Genomic DNA, 26,646 nt, shown 5'->3' on the forward strand with positions numbered 1-26,646 from the left:
CACAAACCACAGCTGCTGCATGGAAGCTCATCTCCATTCAGGGGAGCATGGGTGGGTTCTCCAAATCCCTGCTGGTCCCTGGGGAACCTGCCTCCCACCTCCCCCCAGATCCAACTCCAGCCACAGCGACCATCCCTCAGCTCCAAGTGGATTGAAAAGAGCCTGCTGAGCAGTCTGGCTGGAGCATGGGGACAGGAGAGCAATAGGTCAACTGCACCTCCTGTTCTGTGATCCCATCGGATGGCCCCGGGGACGGAGGGCTGGGCCCGGCTGCTAGCACAGTCTGTGAGGCGCTCATTGGGGAAGGCACCGGAACGAAATGAACAGGAGTCAGGAAAGGTTATGGCAAACAGGGCTCCTGGGGTTCCTTCCCAGCCCTGCCGCTGAGTTGCTCTTTGAGCTTGGGCAAATCACTTCACCTACTTGACAGGGAAGATTGCGAGGCTAACGTCACTGTCGAAGTGCTTTGAGAGTCTCGTGCAACAACCACACAGCTGGGTCCTTAATGGGGGCTGAAGCCTGGCCCGGTAGCACCAAACCTCAAAACCACTTGAGCTACAGCCTCTCTAGCCCATCGAGTTTAGCGAGAGCAGGCTGGTGCCCTCCTACGGGCTCCGGCTATTAGAAGGGGACAAAGACACAGGTGCCGACGCTGTCGGTGCTCCGGGGCTGCAGCACCCAGGGGGAAAGGATTGCGGTGCTGAGCACCCACCAGCAGCCCCCATCAGCTCCCCCGTCCCTTCCCTGGCGCCTCCTGTCAGCTGGGGGGCTCCGCCGATCAGTGCCTCCCCCTCCCTCCCCATGCCTCCCACCCACCGCAATCTGCTGTTTCACAGCGTGCAGGAGGCTCTGGGGGGAGAGGAGGAGCGAGGATGCAGCATGCTAGGGGGAGCGGGAGGGGGAGGACTGGGGCGGGAAAAGGCAGGGCAGGGGTGGGGACTTGGGGGAAGGGGTGGAGTGGGGGTGGGGCCTGGGGCAGAGCCAGGGGTTGAGCACCACCTGGCACATTGGAAAGCCAGCGCCTGTGGACGACGACACATGTGGCCAGTATGTTGTGAGGGAGAAGGGTGATAGAAGGCAAAGAGTCCATTCCCTAGGACTTCTTCACGCCGTGATGGTTTGTGGCTGAGCCCTTGTTTGCCTACAGAGGAATTCTCCCTGCCGACCCCTTTCCCCTTCACCCCCCTGTGCCACTTTCTGACCTCATGCTCCGCCTCTGGAAACTGCTCCTCTACCCGCTTGTGCAGATGCTTGAAGGCCACCCTCGCGATAGGGGGGCACTTCTCCACCGAGCCAATGATGGACTCCATGATGTCGCTCAGGTAGCCCTTCAGGAGCTCCTGGCTGCTCTCCCGCACCTGGGCCTTGGACAGGGAGCCCTTGAAGGAAATCCTCCTGGAGAGAAACCCAGAGAAACGCACATTAGCGACAAATCCACGTGAGCCTTTGCACTAGCTCTCTTGCACTGTTGCTTTTGTTGGCATATAATCAAAGCTACCCCTTGGGACATGGGCCGTTCCGTGTCTTGGCCCGGTGGAAAACTCGTGCGGCAAATGGCAGGCTGAAAGGCTGCAATGTCAGATTTAGGTCCATTGCTTTTAAATGGAGGATTTTGCAGACTGGAATATTGAGGTGGCTACTGAAGTCAGCGCAGGGGCTCCTGGGCTATTCCACATCAAATGTCTCTCCTTGCTTTTTTTCGCCTTGCAGATTTTTGGATTGACATGCATAACTCTCAGGTAGGGGAAAGTGGGGGAGGGGATAGTTGAGCATGGGGGAGGCAATTTGCAATTGTGAGATAAGCACATCAGCTGGATGCTTCAGCTAAAAAGATGATCAGCTGTGAAATAGTTAACAAGCTGGCATTTGGGTCACCCTGATTAGGTTTCAGTGTTAATGCCTGAAGGGAGCACCTGAGCTGCTATCTGAGAAAGTGGGTCTCAGGCTCCAGACTGAGGAGGGCAGCACTGCACTAGGTAGTCTTGGTTGGAAGATTTTCCTTGCAACAGTGTTTCCAGTGGTGCTGAGCACTCACAGCATGCATGCACACACTGGGCACCTCTGAAATTCAGGCTTTTCTTTAAAAAAAAAAAAATTGTAGTCTTCTGGAGCCCACTGCTCTGGAAAGGGGGAATTCTGTGGACACAAAACACACCCAGCCTGGGTCTAAGAATTGGGCTCCCTGGCAGCCAGGTTCAAGCATGCAGCAGCTCCAAGGCCAGGAAACCCCTTTGTCTTGCTAGTGCCTAACATTTACAGCACAATGAGCTCCCAAAGCCAGTCCCAGCCCTGCAGCGTACACTCTGCAGTCCTGGTCAGAGTGACCCTTTGCTTAGAGCGAAGCTGGGCACTGCAAATCCTGGCTTCAGACTCAAAGGGCTTGCCTGGGCCTGCCTCATCTTCACGGTCCATTTTGAGAGTTCAAAGCAGGGATCCCCAGCAATTCCTGTCCCCAGAGGACTTTGCAGCTGGCCCCTCCTACCTGGCTAGCACATGGATCATCAGAAGCTATTTTGACCCTGAGAGGGAGCAAGACACCGGGCTAGGAGTCAGCCAGCAACTGACTCCAGATCTCCTGTGTGACTTTGGACAAATCAGTCCATCTTCTTGGCTAAGCTGGGGCAATCCTCTGTCTTGTCTGGGGGGCAGGGACTGTTGCCTCTCACTGTGTGTCTGGACATCTAAACCAATGGGGCCCCAAGCTCAGCTGGGACCACCAGCACGGCATTCAGCTTTGGGCTTCCTTGTCCCGGCCCACACCCAGCTCAGCAAACTCCATCATGTCACTCATAGGCGCCGACTCCATCAGGGAAAATATGGTGGGTGCTCTTCACCCCCCGGCAGCCAAGCTCCCTGCCCCCCCACCTCACCTCGCCTCCACTTAATCCCCTGAGCACGCCATGTCTCTGCTTCTCCTTCCAGCACTCGCCGCCGCAAAACAGCTGTTTCGAGGTGTAACAAGCTCTGGGAGGGAGGGGGGAGGAGCGGGAACATGGCACGCTCAGGGGAGGAGGCGGGAAAGAGGCAGGGCCAGGGTGAGGATTTGGGGAAGGGGTTGGAATAGGGGCAGGGAGGGGGGGAGTTGGGGCGGGGACTTTGGGGAAGGGGTTGGAATGGGGGCGGAGGCAGGGTGGGAGGGGGTGGGGTGGGGTGGAGTTGGGGTGGGGAGGGTCAACCACCCACCGGTGCCAGCAGAAGTTGGCGCCTATGGTGTCACTGGCACAAGACTGTCATTGGTATGTGCCTTGCACATGTGGCTTTAAGTCCGTTCATACTGATGTCACTAAGAACGTAGTCTGGATACCCTAAGGGCCTTGTTCCTGAGCCCCCCAAGCCCACATCCCCACACAAACACCCTGCTGAGCGTGGCCAGCACAGCACAGAGATGGAGAATCACCATGGAGGAGCAACTCCCTCAAGACATAGTCCTTGTGCACCATTCGTCAAGGGCTAGTAGCCTCCTCTCTGCTCCAGCATCCCTGAGATGGTGTTGCTTAGCAACCAGCATGAGCTGTTTCTCTCCTGGGAACGGCCCTGTCTGGACTCCAGGGGAAATACTGGGAGGACTGGGCTGGCTTGTGGGGTTCCAGGAGAGCTGGGGTCGCACAGGGAAAGCCAAGCACGATGACTCCGGGTTTGGAGCCGGGAAGGCCAGCAGGGGTGGGGAAGCTGTAGGATCCCACTGGCTCAGGTGCAGTGAGACTGTTGGACCCAGGGGCTCCGTTCTCCTGCTAAGGTGGGCTCACCACACTGGGCAGATTGTGGGAGTCAGAATCTACAGACCCGCCGGTGCCCCTCGCTGGTGAAGAATTGCTCATGCACAGATGCAGTTTGTTATTCAAAATGCTCAGCCGCTCCCTCCACCGGCTCTGGGCTCCTGGAAGCCACCCAGCATGCCGCAGGGTGAGAGGCTTAGACACTCCCCTGGGCAGGGGATGACTTTACTTATAGCTGATCAGTGCTTAGCACACCCTAAGTACCCACAATAACCCCCCTCCTGTGCCAGCCCCGGCCCCCTATGGCCATGGGGCTGGGTGAGTCCTCCCGTCATGACAGACATGTCTGAGAATAGGGCTAGGGGGCTGTTTTTATCAGGAGAATCATCCCCGATGACCCTGCAGTCAGTAGCCAGGAGCTCAGCCGGTGAGATCCTTGCCTCCCACTTAGGGCATGTGTTTGGCTGCTGCCCTGTGCTCTGCCCCAGGAAGGGGGCAAGCCTTCGCCTCTCCCCAGAAGCAGTTTTCCCTGGGCCAGGCGAGAAAAGCTAATTCGGTGATGCACTCAGCTCGCCAGAGACCCAGCTCCTTCCATGCCCCAGCAGCTTGCACCACCAGCTAGTCCCTGGCAGGCTCCTCGCACGGGCGCTGAGTCAATTCAGTGCTAGCCTGATGGCGCTGGAAAGCAGAAACTGCAGTTTACCCATGACCAGGTGCAGCAGAGGCAGGTGCAGGGCAAACTCCCACACACACTGCCTCACTCCCCCGGCCCAGCACGGGGGACTCCCATGTCCATGGCCCCTCTGAGGAGATGGCTGATCGGGGGCCAATTAGAGCTACTGATAATGGCTGAGGCCTGCCCTCTAGTGGCTGGGCTGAGCCTGCTTGCTCCTTTCGTACAGACCACTACGCTGCAGCTGAGCTGGGAAGGGCTGAGCCAGCAGCCCAGGGATGAAGGGAAGGCTGGGCAGAACTCAGCACCCATCTCCTCTCAGGGCAGAGCAGCACCCTGACAATGCCACACATGCTCCAGCCTGCTCAGAGCAGCTTTCCCCTCCGGAGAAATGCTGAACTCCCGTGGCCAGCGCTCAGGGGCGGGAGCTGCTCTGGTCTATCTGGGCCACGTGGTCTTTGAGGAGATGAGCCCTTCCCGAGTTACCTGGGTGGCCCTCTGGGAGAAGGGGAGTTCATGCCACAGGCACTGGAGGGCAAAGGGTTAATTTCTTCTCCTTCCCCCTCCAATCTCAGCATAGCAGCAGAAGACCGGGGAGTGAGGTGACCTCAGAGTTGCAACCCAAGAGTCCATCACAATTCCCTGGATGGGGGGATGCTGCCCTGCCTGTGTGTATGGTCCCCGGAGGCTACTGGGTTATTTTCAGACTCACTTTTCTCTGCTTTAATTAGCACTGTTAAGTGGGAAAAATGAACCGTGAATTACAGCAGCTTCCATGTGTCACTGTTTTCCTCATTTGCCCTTTCTAACTGGAATGCGCCCAACCCCCACCCACACCGGAGCCAGCGACACCGCTCGCACCTGTGCTCTCCTCTCGGCTACACCCGGCTCCCACATGCACGCACCACGAGCATCCAAGGCAACTAGTTCCCCCAGTCCTCTCACTCCCTGCCGGACCCTTTGGCCTGACTGCTCATATGTTCCAGCACAGCCGCCCGGCGCCATCCCAGCCCCTTCGCTCTGCTCTGAGGTCCATACTTGCCCTAAGACTATGGCAGGAACCCCTGGCCTAGAGCAACCAGGGTGCCTCCACCAGCCACACAACCAGTGGTTATCCTAACCTGATGCAGTGTGGCCCCCAGTCCCACACGCCAGGCCCCATAGCAGCACCAATCACAGCTCCCCTTGACAGATCATAGAACCATAGGATTGGAAGGGACCTTGAGAGGTCTTCTAGTCCAGTCCCCTACACTCATGGCAGGACTAAGTATCATCTAGACCAGGGGTTCTCAAACTGGGGGTCGTGAGCTTATTACATGGGGGGGTTGCGAGCTGTCAGCCTCCACCCCAAACCGCACTTTGCCTCTAGCATTTATAATGGTGTTAAATATATTTTAAAAATGTGGTTTTAATTTATAAGGTGGGTCGCACTCAGAGGCTTGCTGTGTGAAAGGGGTCACCAGTACAAACGTTTGAGAACCATTGATCTAGACCATTCCTGACAGGAGTTTGTCCAACTTGCTCTAAAAAATCTCCAATGATGGAGATTCCACAGCCTCCCTAGGCAATTTATTCCAGTCCTTAACCACCCTGACAGTTAGGAAGTTTTCCCTAATGTCCAGCCTAAACCTCCCTTGCTGCAATTTAAGCCCATTGCTTCTTGTCCTATCCTCAGAGGTTAAGAAGAACAATTCTTCTTCCTCCTCCTTGTATCAACCTTTTATGTACTTGAAAACTGTTATCATGTCCCCTCTCAGTCTTCTCTTATCCAGACTAAACAAACCCAATTTTTTTAAATCTTCCCTCATAGATCATGTTTTCTAGACCTTTAATCATTTTTGTTGCTCTTCTCTGGACCTTTTCCAATTTGTCCACATCTTTCCTGAAATGTGGCACCCAGAACTGGACATGATACTCCAGTTGAGGCCTAATCAGCGCAGAGTAGAGCAGAAGAATTACTTCTTGTGTCTTGCTTACAATAATCCTGCTAATACATCCCAGAATGATGTTTGCTTTTTTGCAACAGTGTTACACTGGTTTCAGAGTAACAGCCATGTTAGTCTGTATTCGCAAAAAGAAAAGGAGTACTTGTGGCACCTTAGAGACTAACAATTTATCTGAGCATAAGCTTTCGTGAGCTACAGCTCACTTCATCAGATGCGTACTGTGGAAAGTGTAGAAGATCTTTTTATATACACACAAAGCATGAAAAAATACCTCCTCCCACCCCACTCTCCTGCTGGTAATAGCTTATCTGAAGTGATCACTCTTCTTACAATGTGTATGATAATAAAGATGGGCCATTTCCAGCACAAATCCAGGGTTTAACAAGAACATCGGGGGGGGGGGGTAGGAAAAAACAAGGGGAAATAGGTTACCTGGAAATGGACCACCTTGATTATCATACACATTGTAAGGAGAGTGGTCACTTTAGATAAGCTATTACCAGCAGGAGAGTAGGTTTGTGTGGGGGGGGGGGGTGAGAAAACCTGGATTTGTGCTGGAAATGGCCCAACTTGATTATCATACACATTGTAAGGAGAGTGATCACTTTAGATAAGCTATTACCAGCAGGAGAGTGGGGTGGGAGGAGGTATTTTTTCATACTTTGAGTGTTACACTGTTGACTCATATTTAGCTTGTGGTCCACTCACTGACCCCCAGATCCCTTTCTGCAGTACTCTTTCCTAGGCAGTCATTTCCCATTTTGTATGTGTGCAACTGACAACTCCTTCCTAAGTGGAGTACTTTGCATTTATCCTTATTGAATTTCATCCTATTTACTTCAGACCGTTTCTCAAGTTTGTCCAGATCATTTTGAATTTTAATCCTATCGTCCAAATTACTTGCAACCCCTCCCAGCTTGGTATCATCTGAAAACTTTGTAAGTGTACGCTCTATGCCATTATCTAAATCATTGATGAAGATATTGAACAGAACTGGACCCAGAACTGATCCCTGTGGATCCCTGTTATGCCCTTCCAGCATGACTGAACCACGGATAACTACTCCCTGGGAACAGTTTTCCAACCAGTTTTGCACCCACCTTATAGTAGCTCCATCTAGGTTGCATTTCCCTAGTTTGTTTGTGACGGTCATGCGAGACAGTATCAAAAGCTTTACTAAAGTCAAGATATACCACGTCTACCACTTTCCCCCATCCAGAAGGCTTGTTACCATGCCAAAGAAAGCTATCAGATTGGTTTGACACAATTTGTTCTTGACAAATCCATGCTGACTGTTACTTATCACCTTATTATCTTCTAGATGATTGCAAATTGATTGCTCAATTATTTGCTCCATTATCTTTCCAGGTACAGAAGCTAAGCTGACAGGTCTGTAATTCCCCAGGTTGTCCTTATTTCCCTTTTTATAGAATGGCACTATATTTGCCCTTTTCCAGTCCTCTGGAATCTCTCCCGTCTTCCATGACTTTTCAAAGATAATCGCTAATGGCTCAGATATCTCCTCAGTCAGCTCCTTGAGTATTCTAGGATGCATTTCATCAGGCCCTGGTGACTTGAAGACATCTAACTTGTCTAAGTAATTTTTAACTTGTTCTTTCCCTATTTTAGCCTCTGATACTACCTCATTTTCACTGGTATTCACTATGTTTGACGTCCAATCGCCACCAACCTTCTTGGTGAAAACCAAAACAAAGAAGTCATTAAGCACCTCTGCCATTTCCACATTTTTTGTTATTGTTTCCCACCCCCACCCCGCATTGAGTAATGGGCCTACCCTTTCCTTGGTCTTCCTCTTGCTTCTAATGTATTTGTAGAATATTTTCTTGTTACCCTTTATGTCTCTAACTAGTTTGATCTCATTTTGTGCCTTGGCCTTTCTAATTTTGTCCCTACATACTTGTGTTATTTGTTTATATTCATCCTTTGTCATTTGACCTAGTTTCCACTTTTTGTAGGACTCTGTTTTGATTTTTGGATCATTGAAGATCTCCTGGTTAAGCCAGGGTGCTCTCTTGCCAGACTTCCTATCTTTCCTATGCAGTGGGATAGTTTGCTCTTGTGCCCTTAATAATGTCTCTTTGAAAAACGGCCAACTGTCTTCAATTGTTTTTCCCCTTAGACTTGCTTCCCATGGGATCTTACCTACCAACTCCCTGAGTTTGCTAAAGTCTGCCTTCTTGAAATCCAGTGTCTTTACTTTGCTGTTCTCCCTCCCACCATTCCTTAGAACCATTTCATGATCACTTTCACTCAAGCTACCTTCCACTTTCAAATTCTCAACTAGTTCCTCCCTATTTGTCAAAATCAAATCTAGAACAGCCTCTCCCCTAGTAGCTTTCTCCACCTTCTGAAATAATAGATCCCTATGCTGGATTTGCTGCTTGGTATGCCCCAGGCTGGGGGACTCCAGTGGGCATGTGTGTGGGACAAGAGACGCTGTGCATCAGCTAGAAGTGAGATGATAAAGGAGGGCATACGCTGCAACCCGAGCCCACTGTGCTCCCATCTCAGCACAGGGAGCAGAGGACTCGCTGCTAACACAAATCCCAACCCAGAAGGAGCTATTAAGCTCCTCCCTCCATCCAGGCCAACACTGGCCTCAGGCTGCTCAGAGTGTGGCACTCACACTCATGATCGTCAGCATTGCAGTGAGGTACCATGTGCATCCCTAGCCCCTCGCGTTCTCAGAATGCAGCCTTGATCTAGACACTCAGCTCAGTCAAGAGAGAATGTCATTTACCAGGCAGGGTGCTGCCAGCACCACAAGGCTTCCAGTGCCAGCTGGCACCTCACTGGGCAATGTCCTCATCTAGACCAGACCCAATTAGATGTGTGAGATTTACCTTTAGCAGTTTGCCTCTCCTGGGAGATCAATTTTGTTTGGGGAAGGGCGAATTGGGGTTTCTCTCTGAGCAGCTAGTTCTTGCTATGGAAAAGTATCTGCAAATAACTTGGTTTGTGACATTAGCTATTTTCCCCTGAATGGATGGTGCTATGGGCAGATCCTGGTCTCAGCTCTGGCAACGTGGATACAGACCCACGCCGCTGCAGCCACTGGAGTCACTCCAGATTTATCCCAGCAGGCCCTGGCATGGATCCCTGCTGCTCTCACACTCACCTGGTTCGGTTCAGCTCAATCTTACATGGATCCAACTCAATATACTTCTTTTCCTCAAAGATCCGGTTTATGATCGGCTTCAGGACCTCATGGAGATAGGGCATCCCTACCACCTGCAGAGACAGCAGAAAATGGATGAATGATGGAGGGGAGTGGAAGGGGATAAGAGAGAATGGGGGAAGCAAGAAGGAAGGAAGAGATCGGGAAGGGGAGAGGGAGGATAAAGGGAAGAAAGAAAGAAAGAAAGAAAGAAAGAAAGAAAGAAAGAAAGAAAGAAAGAAAGAAAGAAAGAAAGAAAGAAAGAAAGAAAGAAAGAAAGAAAGAAAGAAAGAAAGGCCAGACTGGGTCAGACTAATGGTCCTTCTAGCTCAGTGTCCTGTCTCTGACAATGGCATACCAGATGCTTCAGAGGGAGTGAACAAAACAGCATCTGGCAGCCAGAGGCTTAGGGATACCTGGAGCATAGGGTTGCGTTCCTGCCCATCTTGGCTAATAGCTATTGATGGATCTGGCCACGAACTTATGTCATTCTTTTTTTAATCCAGTTGCACTTCTGGCCTTCACTTTTGGCAGCAAGTTCCATGACTGACTGTGTGTTGTGTGAAGAAATACTTCCTTATGTTTGTTTTAAACTTGCTGCCTATTTATTTCAGTGGGTGACCCCTGGTTCTGGTGTTATGTGAAGGGGTAAATAACACTGCCCTATTTATTTTCTCCGCACCAGGCATGACTGTATCGCCCTCTGTCATATCCTCCCCTGGTCGGCTCTTTCTAAGCTAAACAGTTACACTTTTTTCTCTTTCATTGTGGGGAAGCCGTTCCACACCGCTAATCATTGTAGTGGCTCTTCTCTGAACCTTTTCCAATTCTAATATATCTTTGTTGCGATGGAGCGACCAGAATTGCACACATCTTTCAAGGTGTGGGTGTACCAGGATTTATATAGTGGCATGATGATATTTTCTGTCTTATTATCTATCCCTTTAATGATTCCCAACATTCTGTTGGCTTTTTTGACGGCTGCTGCACACTAAGTGGATGTTTTCAGAGAACTATCCATGATGACTCCAAGATCTCTTGCTTGACTGCTAACAGCTAATTTAGAAAGGATGAACATACAGAGAGGAGAGATGAGGAGGAGAAATTGGAGAGTGCCACTCATTACAGGTTCTGCAACCCAAGGGACAAGCCCCAGGTTTGACCCTAACCTGCCTTCCAGGGGATTGTTGAAGCCTCACGTCACTTCCTAGCACCCCCTCTTGGAGCTGTAAGGAACGGTGCTTGCCATTCTCTGATGGAGAAAGCTGGTTGCAAGGGGATCCCTGGGGCACAGGAAAAAGGGGAAGCTAGGGCAGTAAATGCCACTGAAAGGGGTGCCACAGCTCTCTTTGTGAGCTGACCAGTAGGCCCAGCTGAGGATGACAGTGGGGAAAGAGAGAACAGCTTTCTCCTCGCTGCCAGAGAGGGGGTCTTTACAGTGAGAGAACGCTACTGATGCATGATGGGTACCTCACCAGGAAATCCTGGCCCCCGTACTGCTCGCTGGCAATCAGCACTTTACACCCCTCCAAGAGTGGCCTGCCTAGCTCACCTCAGGGTAAAACAGCTTCTCCTGCCCCTTGCAGAGGTGGGTTTATTATGCTGATCTCCCTTCAGCAGACAGCGTCTTCACCAGACGCACTGCCGTGGTGCAGCGGCACTGCTGCCGTGCTGCGTGTGTAGATAAGCCCTGAATAAACACTTCAGGGTATGTCTCCACTGGACATTTTGCCCATTAACCCCTGTGATCCTTGGGGTAAAGAACAAACCGGGATGAAACATGTGGGGTGATTTCACAAAGCTGTTAACTACCCCAAACTCATTGGCAACCAATTACCAGGATACACAAGAGTCTAGTGAAGACAAACCCCAAAATTTAGCCCTTCTGGGGCTCTTCTCATGGCCAGTGCACATCCCTGGCAGATCAATATTAGCAGACAACCAGCTCCCTGTATCCACCGCCTATCCCACAGACAAGGACACAGAGAGATTTGCCTGAGGCCACCACAATTGGAATCTGAACTAGCCAGGAGTTCCTGGCTCCCAGCTCTGCGCTCGGACCAGCATGTCACTTTTCTCATGGTGTTATTTCACAGGCTGCACAGGGAGGAGGATGGAAGAGGGGCCCTTAGCATGCTGAGGTATGGCACAGATCAGAGTTACTAACACCGGCTTTCCCGGAATTCACTGGGACACTCTCCACCACACTCACCTTCATAAACTGCTCCATGGATTTGGAGGCCAGGGAGTTGGAGCGGAAGAGTGTGTTCGGATCAGCTGGAAGCAAAGAAAATGGATTTATAACCCAGCCGGGACCTGTGCCACATTGCGTTTTCACAGTGCCTTTCACACAGCCTCCATCCCACATGGCATCAGCTAGACACAGCAGGGGGGTAGGTGCAAAGATGTTATCCAGTGACTCAGAGCCTTCAGCCCTATGGCCAGCAGCACAGGGACTGAGAGACTGAGAGGTGCTAGCAGCAGGGAGCAGATGGGTCTCCAAGAAGAAGGGGTGGAGACAGGCAGGCTGCTTCAGGCAGCAGGAGCTGCAGTGGAGAAGGGGCTCACACCAGCAGAGAGAGAGAAGAGGCTGGGAGGGGAGGGGAGCATAGGACTGGGGAGTGCAGCTCAGGCGAGAGCAGGGGAGACATGCATGAGGATCCCAGCAGAGATGGAGCTATGTCACATGCAAGGGGGGCAGTGCCCTGGAAAGCCAGCAAGAAGTGAGGGGACAGCAAATGGAGACAAGAACCCTGCCGTGGTTCTTACTTTGGAAGGCTGGTCCCAGGGAAGAGAACCAGGGCCTTATCCCTGGTCACACTAAGGCCCTTGGACTCTGATAGTGTGAAGTGGGGAGGAAAGCCCGAGAACTCCCCTGCTTAAGTGACCTCCCTGGCCATCTAGGGTGGCGTAAGGGCTATGCAGAGCCCCACTCCTGGCATAGGGGTGTGAGCAGAGTGGCCAGTGCTATGGCTATGCACTGGCTGCCATGCAAAGCAGGGTAAGTTAGAGCAGCCCTGAGATGGCTCTGAGTTGCACTGGGAGCTGGGTAGGCTCCAGAATACAGGGATCCCAAAAATAGCTTAAAGTCACCTTACCCCACCCTTCTATCCCTGCCCCAAGAGCAGGAAAGGCGTGATTGGGAATTTGGACTTTAATCTAGTCCATTCCCACCACAAGGGTTTCTCTAAATGGCCTCTCTCCCCACCACGTAGCCAGGCCGTGAGCTCAGTCCTGGGCAGACGCCAAGCGATTCACTGCATTGGTGCTGGAACTGGGCCAAGCCCAACCGAATTGCTTCCTCCCGTAGGTAGAGGCAGGCAGCCAGGAGCACGCCCCAGTCACTACGTCTGCTCTGAAAAGAAGCACTGCCCTTGGAGTAGCTCCCATGTTAGACCTGGTGGAACCAATACCACTGGTACCAGAGCCACGGACACCTTAGACACTGATCCCCACCGGTATCCAGGGCCCGCACACCTTAGACACTGATCCCCACCGGTATCCAGGGCCCGGACACCTTAGACACTGATCCCCACCGGTATCCAGGGCCCGGACACCTTAGACACTGATCCCCACCGGTATCCAGGGCCCGGACACCTTAGACACTGATCCCCACCGGTATCCAGGGCCCGCACACCTTAGACACTGATCCCCATCGGTATCCAGGGCCCGCACACCTTAGAAACTGATCCCCACCGGTATCCAGGGCCCGGACACCTTAGACACTGATCCCCACCGGTATCCAGGGCCCGCACACCTTAGACACTGATCCCCACCGGTATCCAGGGCCCGGACACCTTAGACACTGATCCCCACCGGTATCCAGGGCCCGCACACCTTAGACACTGATCCCCACCGGTATCCAGGGCCCGCACACCTTAGACACTGATCCCCATCGGTATCCAGGGCCCGGACTCCTTACACACTGATCCCCACCGGTATCCAGGGCCCGCACACCTTAGACACTGATCCCCATCAGTATCCAGGGCCCGGACACCTTACACACTGATCCCCACCGGTATCCAGGGCCCGGACACCTTAGACACTGATCCCCACCGGTATCCAGGGCCCACACACCTTAGACACTGATCCCCACCGGTATCCAGGGCCCGCACACCTTAGACACTGATCCCCACCGGTATCCAGGGCCCGCACACCTTACACACTGATCCCCATTGGTATCCAGGGCCCGCACACCTTACACACTGATCCCCACCGGTATCCAGGGCCCGCACACCTTAGACACTGATCCCCACCGGTATCCAGGGCCCGGACACCTTAGACACTGATCCCCACTGGTATCCAGGGCTAGGGTACCTTAGACACTGATCCCCACTGGTATCCAGGGGCAGGACACCTTAGACATTGATCCCCACTGGTATCCAGAGGCAGAGTACCTTAGACACTGATCCTATCCAGGGCCAGGGCACTTTAGACACTGATCCCCAATGCTATCCTGGGGCACGGGTATCTAGATACTAATACCCCGTGGTACCCATACTCCCTGGTACCTATTGCCATGGGTACCAATGCTCACTGGTACTAGGGTCACGGGATGTTGCAGATTTTCCCGTATGAGTGTTCACAAAGTGACAGGGGAACTTTCACCCAATGTGGCTCCAGACATGCAGTTCTGATCTCGATCACAAACCCTGCAAAGCTCAGTGGTGCTGGGATGTAGAGTTTGGTCCAACCCATTACAGAGAAAGGACAATCATTACATGCGGAACCAGATTTCAAATACCTGGGGGTGAAGTCATCGTAATTCTTATTTGTTTTATGCTGGGGCCTAAAGACCCTGGCTGAGCTCGGAACCATTCTGTGCTAGGTGCTGTACAGACACAGAATGGGAGAGAGTCCCTGTGTCTCACTGTAAATAGACAAGACATGCAAAGGGTGGGAGGGGAAACTGAGGCATGGCAAGGGGCAGTGACTTGCCCAAAGGCAGCCAGTAGGTCCATGGCAGAGTCAGGAACAGAATCCAGGTCTCCTGTCTCCCAATCCAGTGATCTATCCACTAGGCCACACTGTGTCCCATGGTGCCATCTACCATGCTTGTCTCACATGCAGCTGCTCCTAATGAGTGGGGAGGAGTTTGTTTCCACACATATTGACCCTTCGCTCTCCTTGCCCCATTAAGTTTCAATGGGGAGACCTAGCTCCTATGCTCCAGCCCAAACCTGCCTATTTCCAGCTCCCAAATGTTGCCAAGTGTCAGAACCCAGGTTTGATCAGAGCATTTCTGGCCCATATTCCATTTTTCTGCCACCCCCTGCCTCCAAACCAGGCAGCCTGGGGTTTTCATGGAAACACAATGGTATATTCGTACCAAAAGAAGGATGCTACGGTGAGGAGAGGAGCCAATCATGAAGTTATGACAGGAAACCAGGTGACTGGCTCCGAGTTTGAAGCAAGGTCTATTCGTGGCCTGGAACAGTTGGAAGGGGGCAGGAAGTCTTGGTAGCTGCCCCCTCACTCCCCCGCCTGCCATGTGACTACAGACTTGAGATCAGGAGCGGGAGAATGGGAAGCAAGCCCCGCCCTTTGGAAATAGAGGAGTGGGAGTTCCTGCCCCCCTTCCTTTGTGGGTCCCAAGGCCAGTCTGAATTCAAAAGCTTGCCTTGGTGTCAGAGGATGGGCTCACTTCAGATGGTCCTCCCTTGGAATCACAAGCAAAAGACCTAAGAGATGAGTGCCCAGGGAAATGCACAGGGGCGTGGCATGGAGGCAGGTACCAATGTCAGCTGGTAGCTAAGGTCACAAGGGCCAGGTACTGATACCTGCTGGTAGCTAGGGCCACAGGTACCAATGCTAACTGGGACTAGTGTCACAGGTACCTAGGTATCAATACTAACTGGTACCTGGGTGCTAGGTAAGGTGTGGAAATGGGCTCAATGGGTATTCAATTAACTCCTCCCTCCCCCGGATTTTCCTGGTCTAGGTGTGGCACAGGAGAATCCCCACCCCCACCCCGAACACCAGGCAAGCAGCAGCGAGTTCCCTCCATATGGAGCACCCCAGATCACTTTGGGAACTCCCTCAGTCCAGGCCCTGGCACTCCACAGTGATGCCCAGTGCCATGAGGTTTGGCAGTGATGAGCAGCCCGTGGGGAAGGTACTGGGCCAGGCTCTCGCCACCAGGCCTGTGGGGCAGCACTTACTGGTCTTGGCCACCTCCCGCAGGTTGAGGTAGTCCAGGAAGGGCACCGCCAGGCCCTGTCCCAGGAAGATCTTCACCAGCTTCGTGGCCACGTCCTGCCGGCTCTCCACTGAGCTGATCTCCTCCAGCAAGGCCAGCGGGCTGACGTCCTCCTCCTGCCGCACAGCAGGGCAGCGATGCTGTCTGGCCAGCATGCATCTGCCCCATCCAGGGAGACCCTCAGAGCCCCCGCACCAGAGCCCCCTCTGCCCCACACCGACAAGGGCCTCTATGCCCTCCATCCCCAGAGCTCTCTCTGCCCCACACCGAGTGGGGCCCCTCTGCCCCACACAGGGAGATCCTCTCTTCCCCAAGGACCTGCTGTGCCCCCACACACCAGGAGGGTCCATCTCTGACCCCCATCCCCGGAGGAAGCTTTCAGACAGATGTGGGGTGCAGCGGGGATGGAAGCTGACAGGCCATTTGGATCACACGGCCAGGCTGACCCTGCAGAACCACAAGCTCAGCTGAGCACCCAGCCCCCTCCCCAGCTCCGTGACCCTCTGTAGCATAGCCAGTCCCTTGCCCCCAAGGCCCTGGACAGGACCCTGTCTATGGCTCCAGCCTGGGCTCCTCCTCCTCCCGGCACCCCCTCCACCTTCCCCTGGGACGAGCGCCCGCCTGCTGCCAGCTAACGTCTGCCCCTCCTGAAACTGTCTCCTGCCCCCAGCAGCGCTCTCCCTACCTCCCTCAGCTTGCAGGGCAGAGCAGAGGGCACATCTCACCCTGGCCGGGTAGCCCTGGGTGAGGCCAGAGTGCTAGAGGTGTATGGTCCCGATGCTTCCTACTGGCTTCCGGGAAGCCCAGCCTCAAGCCAGCAACAGGCTCTATCACCCCAGTGTAGAGGCCAGGCAAGGCCAGTGCGAGGCACCCAGCAGCACTGGAAGCTGGCTGCCCAGTGGACAGCTGCAGAGCCAGGGCTGAAGCCTGTTGCTGGCAGGACACAGGGTAGTGGCTTGAGGAGCCCTCCCAGGGGTGTGCCACTGTTACCCCTGCACTGCACGGCCCCTAGGGCTGGGCTGGGCTTGTTTGCAACCGTCCAAAGCACTGAGCCTGCACCTGGCCCAAGGAGGGCTGTCTGCTGTACTCGGCACCTGGGCGTGCCCCCGGAGCCCAGCCACAAGGGCTGGAGCCTGCAGAGTGAACCCAGGCCCGGGAGCACCTAGGGCTCTGGCTGCGAAGCCTACAGCACGCAGCCTACACTACCAGCAGGCTAGAGGGGACTGGCACATCGGAGAGCACACAGCCACCCGCAGGCTGCCCCGCTCACTGGCTGGCTGCTGCATCACCACGTGACCCCCAGCCCCAGAGTGGTGTGGTGACTCTCCAGAAGCGGGGCCAGCAGGGCACAGAGGGGGCCAGCGGAATCAGAACAGCCCTGTGGAGAAATCGTGGCTGGGGGCAAGCGCAGGACAGGAAAAGGAAGGTAGCTAAGACTCACTGCCACTGGCTATTGAACCTTGTGCATGATCACGGTTGTCCTAACAACAATAGCCAACCCATGAACCAGATCCCAGCCCCCCTTGCTCACCCTGACGGCCCCCAAGTCGCAACAGCCCTGGTCAGAGGCAGTGACATGCAGCCGGTGACCAGAGCTGCCTGCCACTGCGGCTTCAGTGACACTACAAAACTTCGCGTGCACAAACATACATGCACACGTCCACATCCACGTGCAAACACACAGCTGCATGCACGTCTGCACACACACACACGTCTGCACACACACGTCTGCACACACGTACAGGCTTGGGGACAGCTGCTCTCTGCTTTAATCTTCATTCAGATTAACACGCCCGTCGGGTGCTACCCCACTCCTGCAGAGCCATCAGGCAGTGCTGGTGAGTGGCTCCGTGCTACCAGGGCTCCACAGGGATGACAAGGGACAGATCGTTGCAGGGCCCAGGCGGCTGGGAGATGAAGTGCAGGCTAAGGAGGAAATGCTGCAGGCCTGCAGGGCAGAGGCGCTGCTATAGAGGGGTCAGCCAGCAACTGCTGGGTAGGGTGACCAAGTGTCCGGTTTTCGCCCGGAACACCTGCTTGAAAAGGGACCCTGGCGGCTCTGGTCAGCACCGCCGTCCGGGCTGTTAAAAGTCCAGATGGCGGTGCTGCCCGGCGAAGGCAGGCTACTCCCTACCTGTCCTGCGCCTAAGAAGTGGCCAACAGGTCCGGCTCCTAGGCGGGGGGCCATGGGGCGCCGCATGCTGCCTAAGCCCTGGCTCCACACTGGTGCCTGGGGGTGAGAGCAGTGCGTGCCGCAGAGCTTCCTGCCCCCACACCTCCTGCCTAGGAGCTGGACCTGCTGGCCGCTTCTGGGGTGCAGCACGGAGCCAGGACAGGCAGGCAGCCTGCTTTAGCCCCTCTGCGCTGCTGACTGGGATTCTGCCCAAGTGGGGGAGGGATAGCTCAGTGGTTTGAGCCTTGGCCTGCTAAACCCAGGGTTGCGAGTTCAATCCTTGAGGGGGCCATTTAGGGATATGGGGCAAAAATTGGGGATTGGTCCTGCTTTGAGCAGGGGGTTGGACTAGATGACCTCCTGAGGTCCCTTCCAACCCTGATATTCTATGATTCTAAGCCCCTGAGCCCTCCCAGCACCCCAAACCCCTCATCCTTGGTCCATCCCAGAGCCCGTACCCCCAGCCCAGATCCCATACTCCCTCCTGCACCCCAACCCCCAGCCCTGATTTCCCCCAAACCTGGAGCCCCCTCCTGCACTCCAGAGCCCACACTCCCAGCCCAGAGCCCCCCCAACCCTGAACCCCTCATACCTGGCCCCACCCCAGAGCCCTCACCCCCTCCCACACCCCAACCCCCTGCCTCAACCCACAGCCCCCTCCCACACTCTGAATTCCTCAGCCCCACCTCCCAGCCTGGAGCCCCTCCTGTACCCCAAACTCTTCATCCCCGGCCCCACCCCAGAACCCCGCATCCCCAGCTGGAGCCCTCACCCCCTCCCGCAACCCAACTCCCTGCCCCAGCCCGGAGCCCCCTCCTGTACCCTGAACCCCTCATTTCTGGCCCCACCCCAGAGTCCGCACCCCCATTTAGAGCTCTTACCCCCTCCTGCACCCCAACCCCCTGCCCCAGCCCAGTGAAAGTGAGTGAGGGTGGGGGAGAGCAAGCCACCGAGGGAGGGGGAATGTAGTGAGCGGGGGGCCCCTCGGGGAAGTGGGGACTAGGGTGTTTGGTTTTGTGCGATTAGAAAGTTGGCAACCCTACTGCTGGGGCACAAACACTGCAGTAGCAAGGAACTGTTCAGATCCCCCTGGTGGCATGAGTGAGGGGCCTGGGAACTAGAAAGCAAACTGAGGATGCCCACGGCTTCCCTTCCTGCCTTCCATCTCCCCCACCCCCCATTCCCCTCCTTCCCGCATCTCCCCCATCCCATCCTTCCCATCCCATCCCATCCTTCCCATCCCCCCCCCGCCCCCGCCCCCCGTGTGTGCTGTCTGCATGTGGCTTGGACGCAGACACAGTCAGGTGGCCATGCACAATGAGCTAGGCGGGCTGGTACCCACCTCAGCAGGGGACAGGATGGATTCCACCAGGAGCTCAATCAGGGGCTGGTAGTACATGGAGGGCAGGATCCTGTCCTCAGCCAGTCGGACTCTCAGCCGCAGAGCCCCCAGCTTTCCTCTGCAATGACACCCGAGACACCACCCCATGGGCAAGCGTGCGTGGAATGAGTGCAAACCAGCACATGGGAGCCGGTATGTGCAACCTGGTTCTAGCCAGCTCAGCCCGCCAGCACAGCAACCAGAATCTACACCCAGTACCAACAAAAACCCAGAGCCAAGAACTCCCAAGATGAGCCTGATCCCCTCTGTCCTTAACTGCTCCCCCTCTGCTCCTCACCTTTCCTTCCAGCCCAATGGCATGGGGTAAAACCTCAGCCTTCACTGGGCTTGGGCTGTGCCGATTGCTATAAGCGCCCTGCCCAGCACCACCCCGTGGCACTGGTGTGTTTCCACCAGTGGAAGAACATAGTCCTGTCCCACCACTGCTCTGCCTCGGCACGGGCTCTGTGGGTGAATCATGCTGGCGTCAGTGCATCCAGCGACCTTCCCATTCATCTGGCCAAGCCTTTCAAGCTCCCATTTCAAGGCAGGATGAATGGCAATAAGGAGAGAGGTCACCCAGAGCTGGACTATTTCAGCACATTACAGAGGATCCCCTCTGCTGCCCCAGTGGCTCTTGTGCCTGATCCACTCCCAGACTCAAAGCCCCCACAGGCTTCTCTTAGAGCACACGCGGGGCCCCGCTCGTGTGCTGGGGGGGAAGCGAGAGCTCAGTGGGGTTCAGAGCCACAGCACCCTAGTTCCAGGCACTTTGCTTTTGTGTTAATAGAGCCCAAGGGACCAGGGCAGGAAATAAAATGCCCATATTAACTCCAATTAAAGACATCCTCTTAACCCCTTCAGCACCCTGCAGATGCTCAGTGCACATACGGGAAGGTGGCAAGGGGTGACCTGGTGGATGAACAAACCCCCCCGACTGCCTTTGAGGAAGGGCAGCATCACTAGACCTCATTTTTCAGTTGGGGAAACTGAGACACAGAGCAGGGGCCTGCCTCACCCAAGGTGAGCATGCAAATCAATGGCAGAGCTGGGATAAGCACTAGATACACCACCCCCCATGTCGGAAATGGAACCCAGGAGTCCTGACTCCCAAAGCCCTGGTGTAACCACAGTTCCATGCTCCTCTCCCAGAGCTGGGACTCAAAGCCAGGCTCACTCCTTCTCGTCCCCCCAGGGGTTAATGATGGCCCCTAGCTCAAGGCTGACTGTTTACCCAGCATCCTCCTCAGCAGTGGGGAAGGGCAGGAGCCTGAACCAGCCTTTGGCAGGGGATCTCTGAAGAGCGTCCAGAGAGAACTCAACCTGTGTGGGATACAAAGAGAGGGACAGTAAGGGGACAGGAGCTGACAGCAGGGGGCAATACTGCAGTGTTCGGGGGAGCCTCTTCCCATTGTCCCAGCCCTTGGCGATATAGGGGGAAAACTCAAGCCCTCACATTAGCTGCCAGTGTGGTTCATCCCCAGGCTGTTTCCCTGCCAGACTCTTAGAGCACTTCCAGCTTCACACTGCAGTAGCTCTGCTCCGGGACCCCTGCGGCGTCCTCCAGCCCCAGGACCCCTGGGGAGCCGGCGTGCTCCAGCCCCAGGACCCCTGGGGAGCCGGTGTGCTCCAGGCCTGGAAGCAGGAGGCTGAATGGATTCCACCCTCCACTTCAACTCCCTCTGCCCCACAGCACCAAAACAGGGGACCCCCAAATTAAAATGGGGCTTGTTTACCTGGTCAGGCCTGCAGATCTCCCTGCAGTGGATCCTGGGGCTGAAGGGACCTAAACCCAAGCAAGACGCACAGTAGGGCCCAGACATGGGCCGAGGGCTCCCCACTGAGCACCAGGCTTTACACCTGTCGTCATTTTTAAATTGCTTCCCTAGCTGAGCTGCTCAGATACCTAGAAACCATTGCTGCCATCAGCAAACTACTCCATGCCCCTTGGAGTTGGTCTGCACTGCAGTTAGACCCCCACCCCTGGCAGCTGTGATGGATCCCTTAGCCTCTTTGGGGGCCCAGGCACTAGATGGGGGAGGAGGGCAGGGGCACCCACAAGCGCAAACACACGCACCAAGAACAGTTGCAAAACCTTTTCCTTTCACAAAGATGTTAAGCCCTGTGACGTTATTGACATAAACTATAACCGTATAGATCATTGGTGCAACCACTGGTACATATTTGCAGCAAAAAGGGTAAAAAGGTTGTCATGTAAGGTGTCTATGGAAAGGTTATGATTTGCTGATTATGATTATGCTATCTGTATTGGTATGTCATGTTTGTAGTTGAAGTTATGAATATTGGCTATGTACTTGTATATCAATGTGTTTTGATTCTAAGTAGCCTTAGTGAAGCATTTGGTCAGCTTCTTGAGAAGGGACTAGTCTCAGTACCCCCATGGACTTACTGACAATGTAACTTTGGCAGACTCCAAACCACATCTGAGCTGTCCTGGGAACGTTCAACCTAACATGTAAACAATGGCATTGGCAATGGCAAAGTCATGCATGGACATGTGACTTGCCCATGTGACTCCAAAGTCCATCTTGCTGTGATCTTGCACAGGAGAATCAAGGGATTTCCACCCACAAGAGAAAGCCTAGCTCCTCCATCTTGCCTTTAGTCCTGATTCTTGCCTTTGGAGGGACTTTGCTACAAACTGAAGCTCTAAACAAAGGACTGAATGACCCATCCCCCCTGTGGATGTTCTCCAGAGACTGGACTTGAACCTGCAGTTTATTCCATCACTGCTACAAACCTGAACCAAGAACTTTGTCATCACTGTATGTCATTGATTCCATTTAACCATTTCTAGCTCTCATCTCTATCTTTTTCCTTTTATGAATAAACCTTTAGATTTTAGATTCTAAAGGATTGGCAACAGCATGATTTGTGGGTAAGATCTGATTTGTATATTGACCGGGGTCTGGGGCTTGGTCTTTTGGGATCGAGAGAACCTTTTTCCTTTTACTGGGGTATTGGTTTTCATAACCATTCATCCACCTAACAAGTGGCACTGGTGGAGATACTGGGAAACTGGAGTGTCTAAGGGAATTGCTTGTGTGACTTGTGGTTAGCCAGTGGGATAAAACCAAAGTCCTCTGTCTGGCTGGTTTGGTTTGCCTTGGTGTGCAAAGGAACCCCAGCCTTGGGCTGTGACTGCCCTGCTCTGAGCAATTTGTCCTGAATTGACACTCTCAGAAGTGTCGCACCAAAAGCAGGATCATTACAAGCCCTCTCTCCCCACTTGCTTGGCCTGACTCTTCTGACAGGAGGCTGGCCCAAGTCCTGCTGAGCCACCCCCCCCCCCCCCGGTGGAATAGCAATCAGACAGGTTCTGCTTCCCTGGCAGACAGAACCGCCATGACATGGGGATCAAGTGAACTGAGCAGCAGTTTCAGGTCCCAGCTGCCGGCTTGTTCTGGCTTGGGTCAGGACAGAGCATTACATACCCTACAGAGATCTCCAAGCTGTACCCTTCGCCCTCCATGATTCATGAGCATTTTCCTCTCTCTCTGGCCTCTTCTCCTTGGAATTGATTCAGTCACACTAAGGTCCCTTGTGCCACTCTGGCAGACTACATAGTGCATGGGGAGGGCTCCGGAGATGCCCCCTTGCTGAAGTAGAACTGGTACGTGTGACCTACATGAGCCTGCTCTCAGCCCACGGGCACAAGGGCAGATCCGGGCTGGAGCCAGCGCTGCTCTCCAGCTATTCACAGAGCCCATAGGAGAGGGGGCATGGAAAGCAAAGCATGAGCTACAGCAGCCCTGGGACCATGTTAATTTACACCAGAGGCCAGCAGAATCCAGCGAGTGCAAGGGGGGGCTTAGAACCAGCCTCACACATACACCCCTGTCCTGTCCCCGGCCACGAGCACAGCAACACAGGAACGAAGAAACCAGCCTGGTAGGTTATTTCCCCACACCAGACCAGCTGAGAAAGGGATCTGCTCTCCTTGCAAGCCAGCAGGAGATTTGAGGTTGCAGCAGGCCTATGTGCCATTGGCTTTCTCCCCCTCCAATCCCCTCTTCATCCCCCACCCCTATCAGAGCCACCAGCCCCCTCGCTGGAGGTACTGAGGAGATGGCCAGAGCTGCTCACCCGTCCCAGGAAGTCGTTCTTCCCCACCATGTCCCAGTCCCACACCTCCACGCTCACAAGGGACCCCTTGGGTTCCTTCTTGGGCACCCCCTCCTCCAGGTCAAACTCCAGCACCTCATCCCAGTGTGGGAAGCGAGTCTTCTTAATGATCTGCAAGGAGAGAGAGAAAGGTGGCATGTCAGAGAGGAATGGGGAGTTAGGTGGGGAAGGTTTGTTCCAGAATAATGACATGGGTGTGACACAGAGCTCCTGGCAAAAGCCAAGAGCAATTGTAACCCACACACCTCCTGGGTGTGGTTTCTGTCCCATCTAGTGGCACCGAGACCACTTAGAGAGAGATTAATGAGTTTGCTCTACAGCCTTAGCTAACGGTCATATGGCTTTTAGCTTATGTGGTAGAGGTTCATGCATTTAGCTCCAGAGGTCCCAGGTTCGATCCTGCCCGCTAACAACCAGGATCTGTCAGCGTTACACAATGTTGGGAACAAAAACAAAGGCTGTTTGAAATGGGCACTTCAACTCAGCTGCAGGGCAACCCTGCTGCAGCAGCAAAAGAGTGAGGCGAGTCAGTGTTTTCTTGCCAGAAAAGGCGTCTCTTATAAACAAGAACTGCAGCATTCTTCAGTAATGGGCCAAACCACAAAGCTCCTGACCCTGCTCTGGGCATGCCATGGGTAGGTGCGCCATTTTCCCTCCACTGCATTGAGAGGCAAAGGACGGAGCAAGAGCACAAGGATGCCCTAGGCTTCCCATCCCTATAACACCTAACGCAGCTAAAGCGGGGCTGGGGTAGGCCACACCCCCCTGCAACTTTGCATCTCTCCTCACCTACAGATATGTCTGGGAAGAGAGCTCTTCCCCGGGCAGGTGTCAGCTGGGGGGCAGGGCCTGGCCCTAAGCCCTTTCCTTGTGTTTGCTGTGTGCTGGGAGGGTGCTGCAATGCATCATGTCCTCTCGGCTCCAAGGGCCCAGCCCAGCCCATGTCACACATGTCCTGCTGGTGGATTCAGGGCTCAGATCCTAGAGTGGTGGGTGGGAGATACACAGGCAGGCTTCCCACCCCTCTCTCAGCAATCACTAGCACACAATGCAAACCATCCGGAGTCCCAGTGACAGAAGGGGTGGGCGGGGAAGTCTGTTTGCCCCTCCCAGAGCCCCTCCCCTTGTGCCACTGGCATTGCGACTACAAGGAGGCCTGTCCCCTCCCCTGCCCCCGTGCAGCCAGGCCAGAGCATGCCTCCGCAGGTGACTGTTCTACTCACAGCTGTCTCCAAAGCGTGGCCGTCACAGGACACTCGCGCAAAGGGGTCTGAGGTGCCGGAGATGTCCCGCGGGGCCAGGTCTCTGGGGGGAGAGGACAAGAGGAGGAGGATGGGGGTGGGTTTCTGGGTGGCTAGGGAATAGGGCAGAGGCATGGGATGGTAAGGGCTGACTGGGCCTCCCCAGGGTGGCCAGGTGGCATTGTAAGCCCTTTGGGGCAGGGACTGCTGCTGTTTTGTGTTTGGACAGCACCCAACACAATGGGGGCCTGGCCAGTGCCTGGGACAGCTTCAAGGCACTAACACAACACAAACAACAGCCAGGACACAGGAGAAAATAAACCCTCTGAAAGGCCGGGAGGTTAAACCCTGAGCTGCTGCTTGGGAGCTTTACAGATGAAGTCCTGCCCCCTTCTCCCAGTCCTCAGTGCCACACGCTTGGCCCTGCTCCTGCAGCATGGGAAGTGGCACAGTAAGGGCCCCCTCCTCCCCACGCAGGACACCAGGGAGCAGGCGCACAGGCTGGCTTGGCACTGGGCGATCAAGCTGCTCCATCACCTCTCAGACAGCGGCTGAGCGCGGGGATGTACCCGAAAACTGCAGGGCTGCCCCACTCTGCGTCTCACGCAGGCTCCTGCAGCGTGGAACGATGCAGTGGGATGGGGAGGAGCGGGGAAAATGAAAGGAGCTCTTGGAAAACGCCTGTGGAGTTGGGGAAGCCCCAGAACAGCCTGGCAGGGGCTCAGCATTCGGGGACATCCCAAGTGGGTGATCCACCAGCTGGCGATCGAGGTGAGAGCAGAGAACATTCCCCCGGGGAAAGAAAAGGCCAGGAGAGCCAGAGCTGCCCTGCCTCCCCGGCAGAGCCCGCCCCTGCCCCTGCCCCTGCCCAAGCCCTGGGGAGCCGTGTGAGAGTGACCGGGGAAGGGAAAGTGAGCATGGCCCTTTAAGGGGAATACAGCCCACCCCTCAGAGCTCTCTTACTGCACCCCCCAAGTCTTCTTCCCTCTCACCCTGTCTTTCCACCCCCCTCCCACTCTCCCCTACTCCACCTGTCCCCCACAGGCTCACCAGGGCCCCTTAGCCAGCGCTTGCTGTTCCCATGGCTACGCTCCAGTATTAGTAGCGACGTCCCCCCCCCGCGTGGGGGAGGGCACTGCCCCAGGGCTGGGGCGAGCCAAGGGACACGAGTTCCAGTCCCGACCACGTTCTCTCACCCCCTGCCGAGGTGCACTGCCCCCCGGAGAACCCTGCCTGGTGCTTTCATCATGAGCCAGCAGGGCCCCCAGCTAGCTCTCCGTGGGCCTCAGGCACGCCAGGCCACCGGAGCCAGGGAAGGGACAGCCTGCCCTCATGGAGGTAGCAAATGCTCCCCCGGCTCCCTGGAGAACTGCTGTGGAACTCCCCTGCCCCACACAAAGGGGGAGGGACTGACCCACCCCCTCCCGCCTGCCCCTCTGCAGAAGAATGCTTGGAAGATGCGTTGGCTCACCCCATCTCCCCTCCCCGAGCACTCTCCATGGCCACATTGTTGCCTAGGAGCCTGCGCTGGTTGCTAGGATAGCAGGATGCCTTCTCTGCATCGTGCTGCTCTCTGCCAAGCCTCCTGGCTGGCTGGCTCTGGTACAATGGGCTGGGCCCCTACACTCCCTTACCAATCACTCTGGCCTGTGCCCCCAAAGCAGGGGGATGGTAGCCAAAGCCCCATGACTGCACTCTCATGTCCCCATGGAGGGAATCCCCACCCTGTGCCTAACTCCATGTGTTGAGAGCCAGAACTCAGGAATCCTGGGGTCTATTCCTGGCTCTGCCACTGGTGACCTCAGACAAGTGACTTCACTGGTCAGTGCCTCAGTTTCCCCACCTGTAAAATAGGGATAACGATACTGACCTCCTTTGTAAAGCGCTTTGAGATCTAAGATTAGAAGCACTAGATGAGAGCTAGGTATTATAAACACTCTGGAAGGGAATCTTAGCACTACATGTAAGGGGTGTGGGGCTGGGAGCTGAGCTG

At 54.9% G+C, this 26,646-nt stretch overlaps 1 protein-coding gene across 1 annotated transcript in view; it reads right to left on the bottom strand.

Moving 5' to 3' along the window:
- RASAL1 (RAS protein activator like 1) overlaps window positions 1–26,646 on the bottom strand; it is a 103,643-nt gene that overhangs the window by 32,807 nt on the left and 44,190 nt on the right. Inside the window, exons 6-13 of the mRNA XM_077834933.1 lie at window positions 24,636–24,717; window positions 23,374–23,523; window positions 20,501–20,589; window positions 19,228–19,345; window positions 15,675–15,828; window positions 11,726–11,790; window positions 9,475–9,587; window positions 1,203–1,395 (exon numbers count right to left, since the gene is read on the bottom strand). Of these exons, the coding sequence (XP_077691059.1) occupies window positions 1,203–1,395; window positions 9,475–9,587; window positions 11,726–11,790; window positions 15,675–15,828; window positions 19,228–19,345; window positions 20,501–20,589; window positions 23,374–23,523; window positions 24,636–24,717 (964 nt within the window). The remainder of the gene's footprint in view (window positions 1–1,202; window positions 1,396–9,474; window positions 9,588–11,725; window positions 11,791–15,674; window positions 15,829–19,227; window positions 19,346–20,500; window positions 20,590–23,373; window positions 23,524–24,635; window positions 24,718–26,646) is intronic.

This window comes from Eretmochelys imbricata, chromosome 15 (assembly GCF_965152235.1).
Source record: "Eretmochelys imbricata isolate rEreImb1 chromosome 15, rEreImb1.hap1, whole genome shotgun sequence".
NCBI classification, from domain to species: domain Eukaryota; kingdom Metazoa; phylum Chordata; order Testudines; family Cheloniidae; genus Eretmochelys; species Eretmochelys imbricata.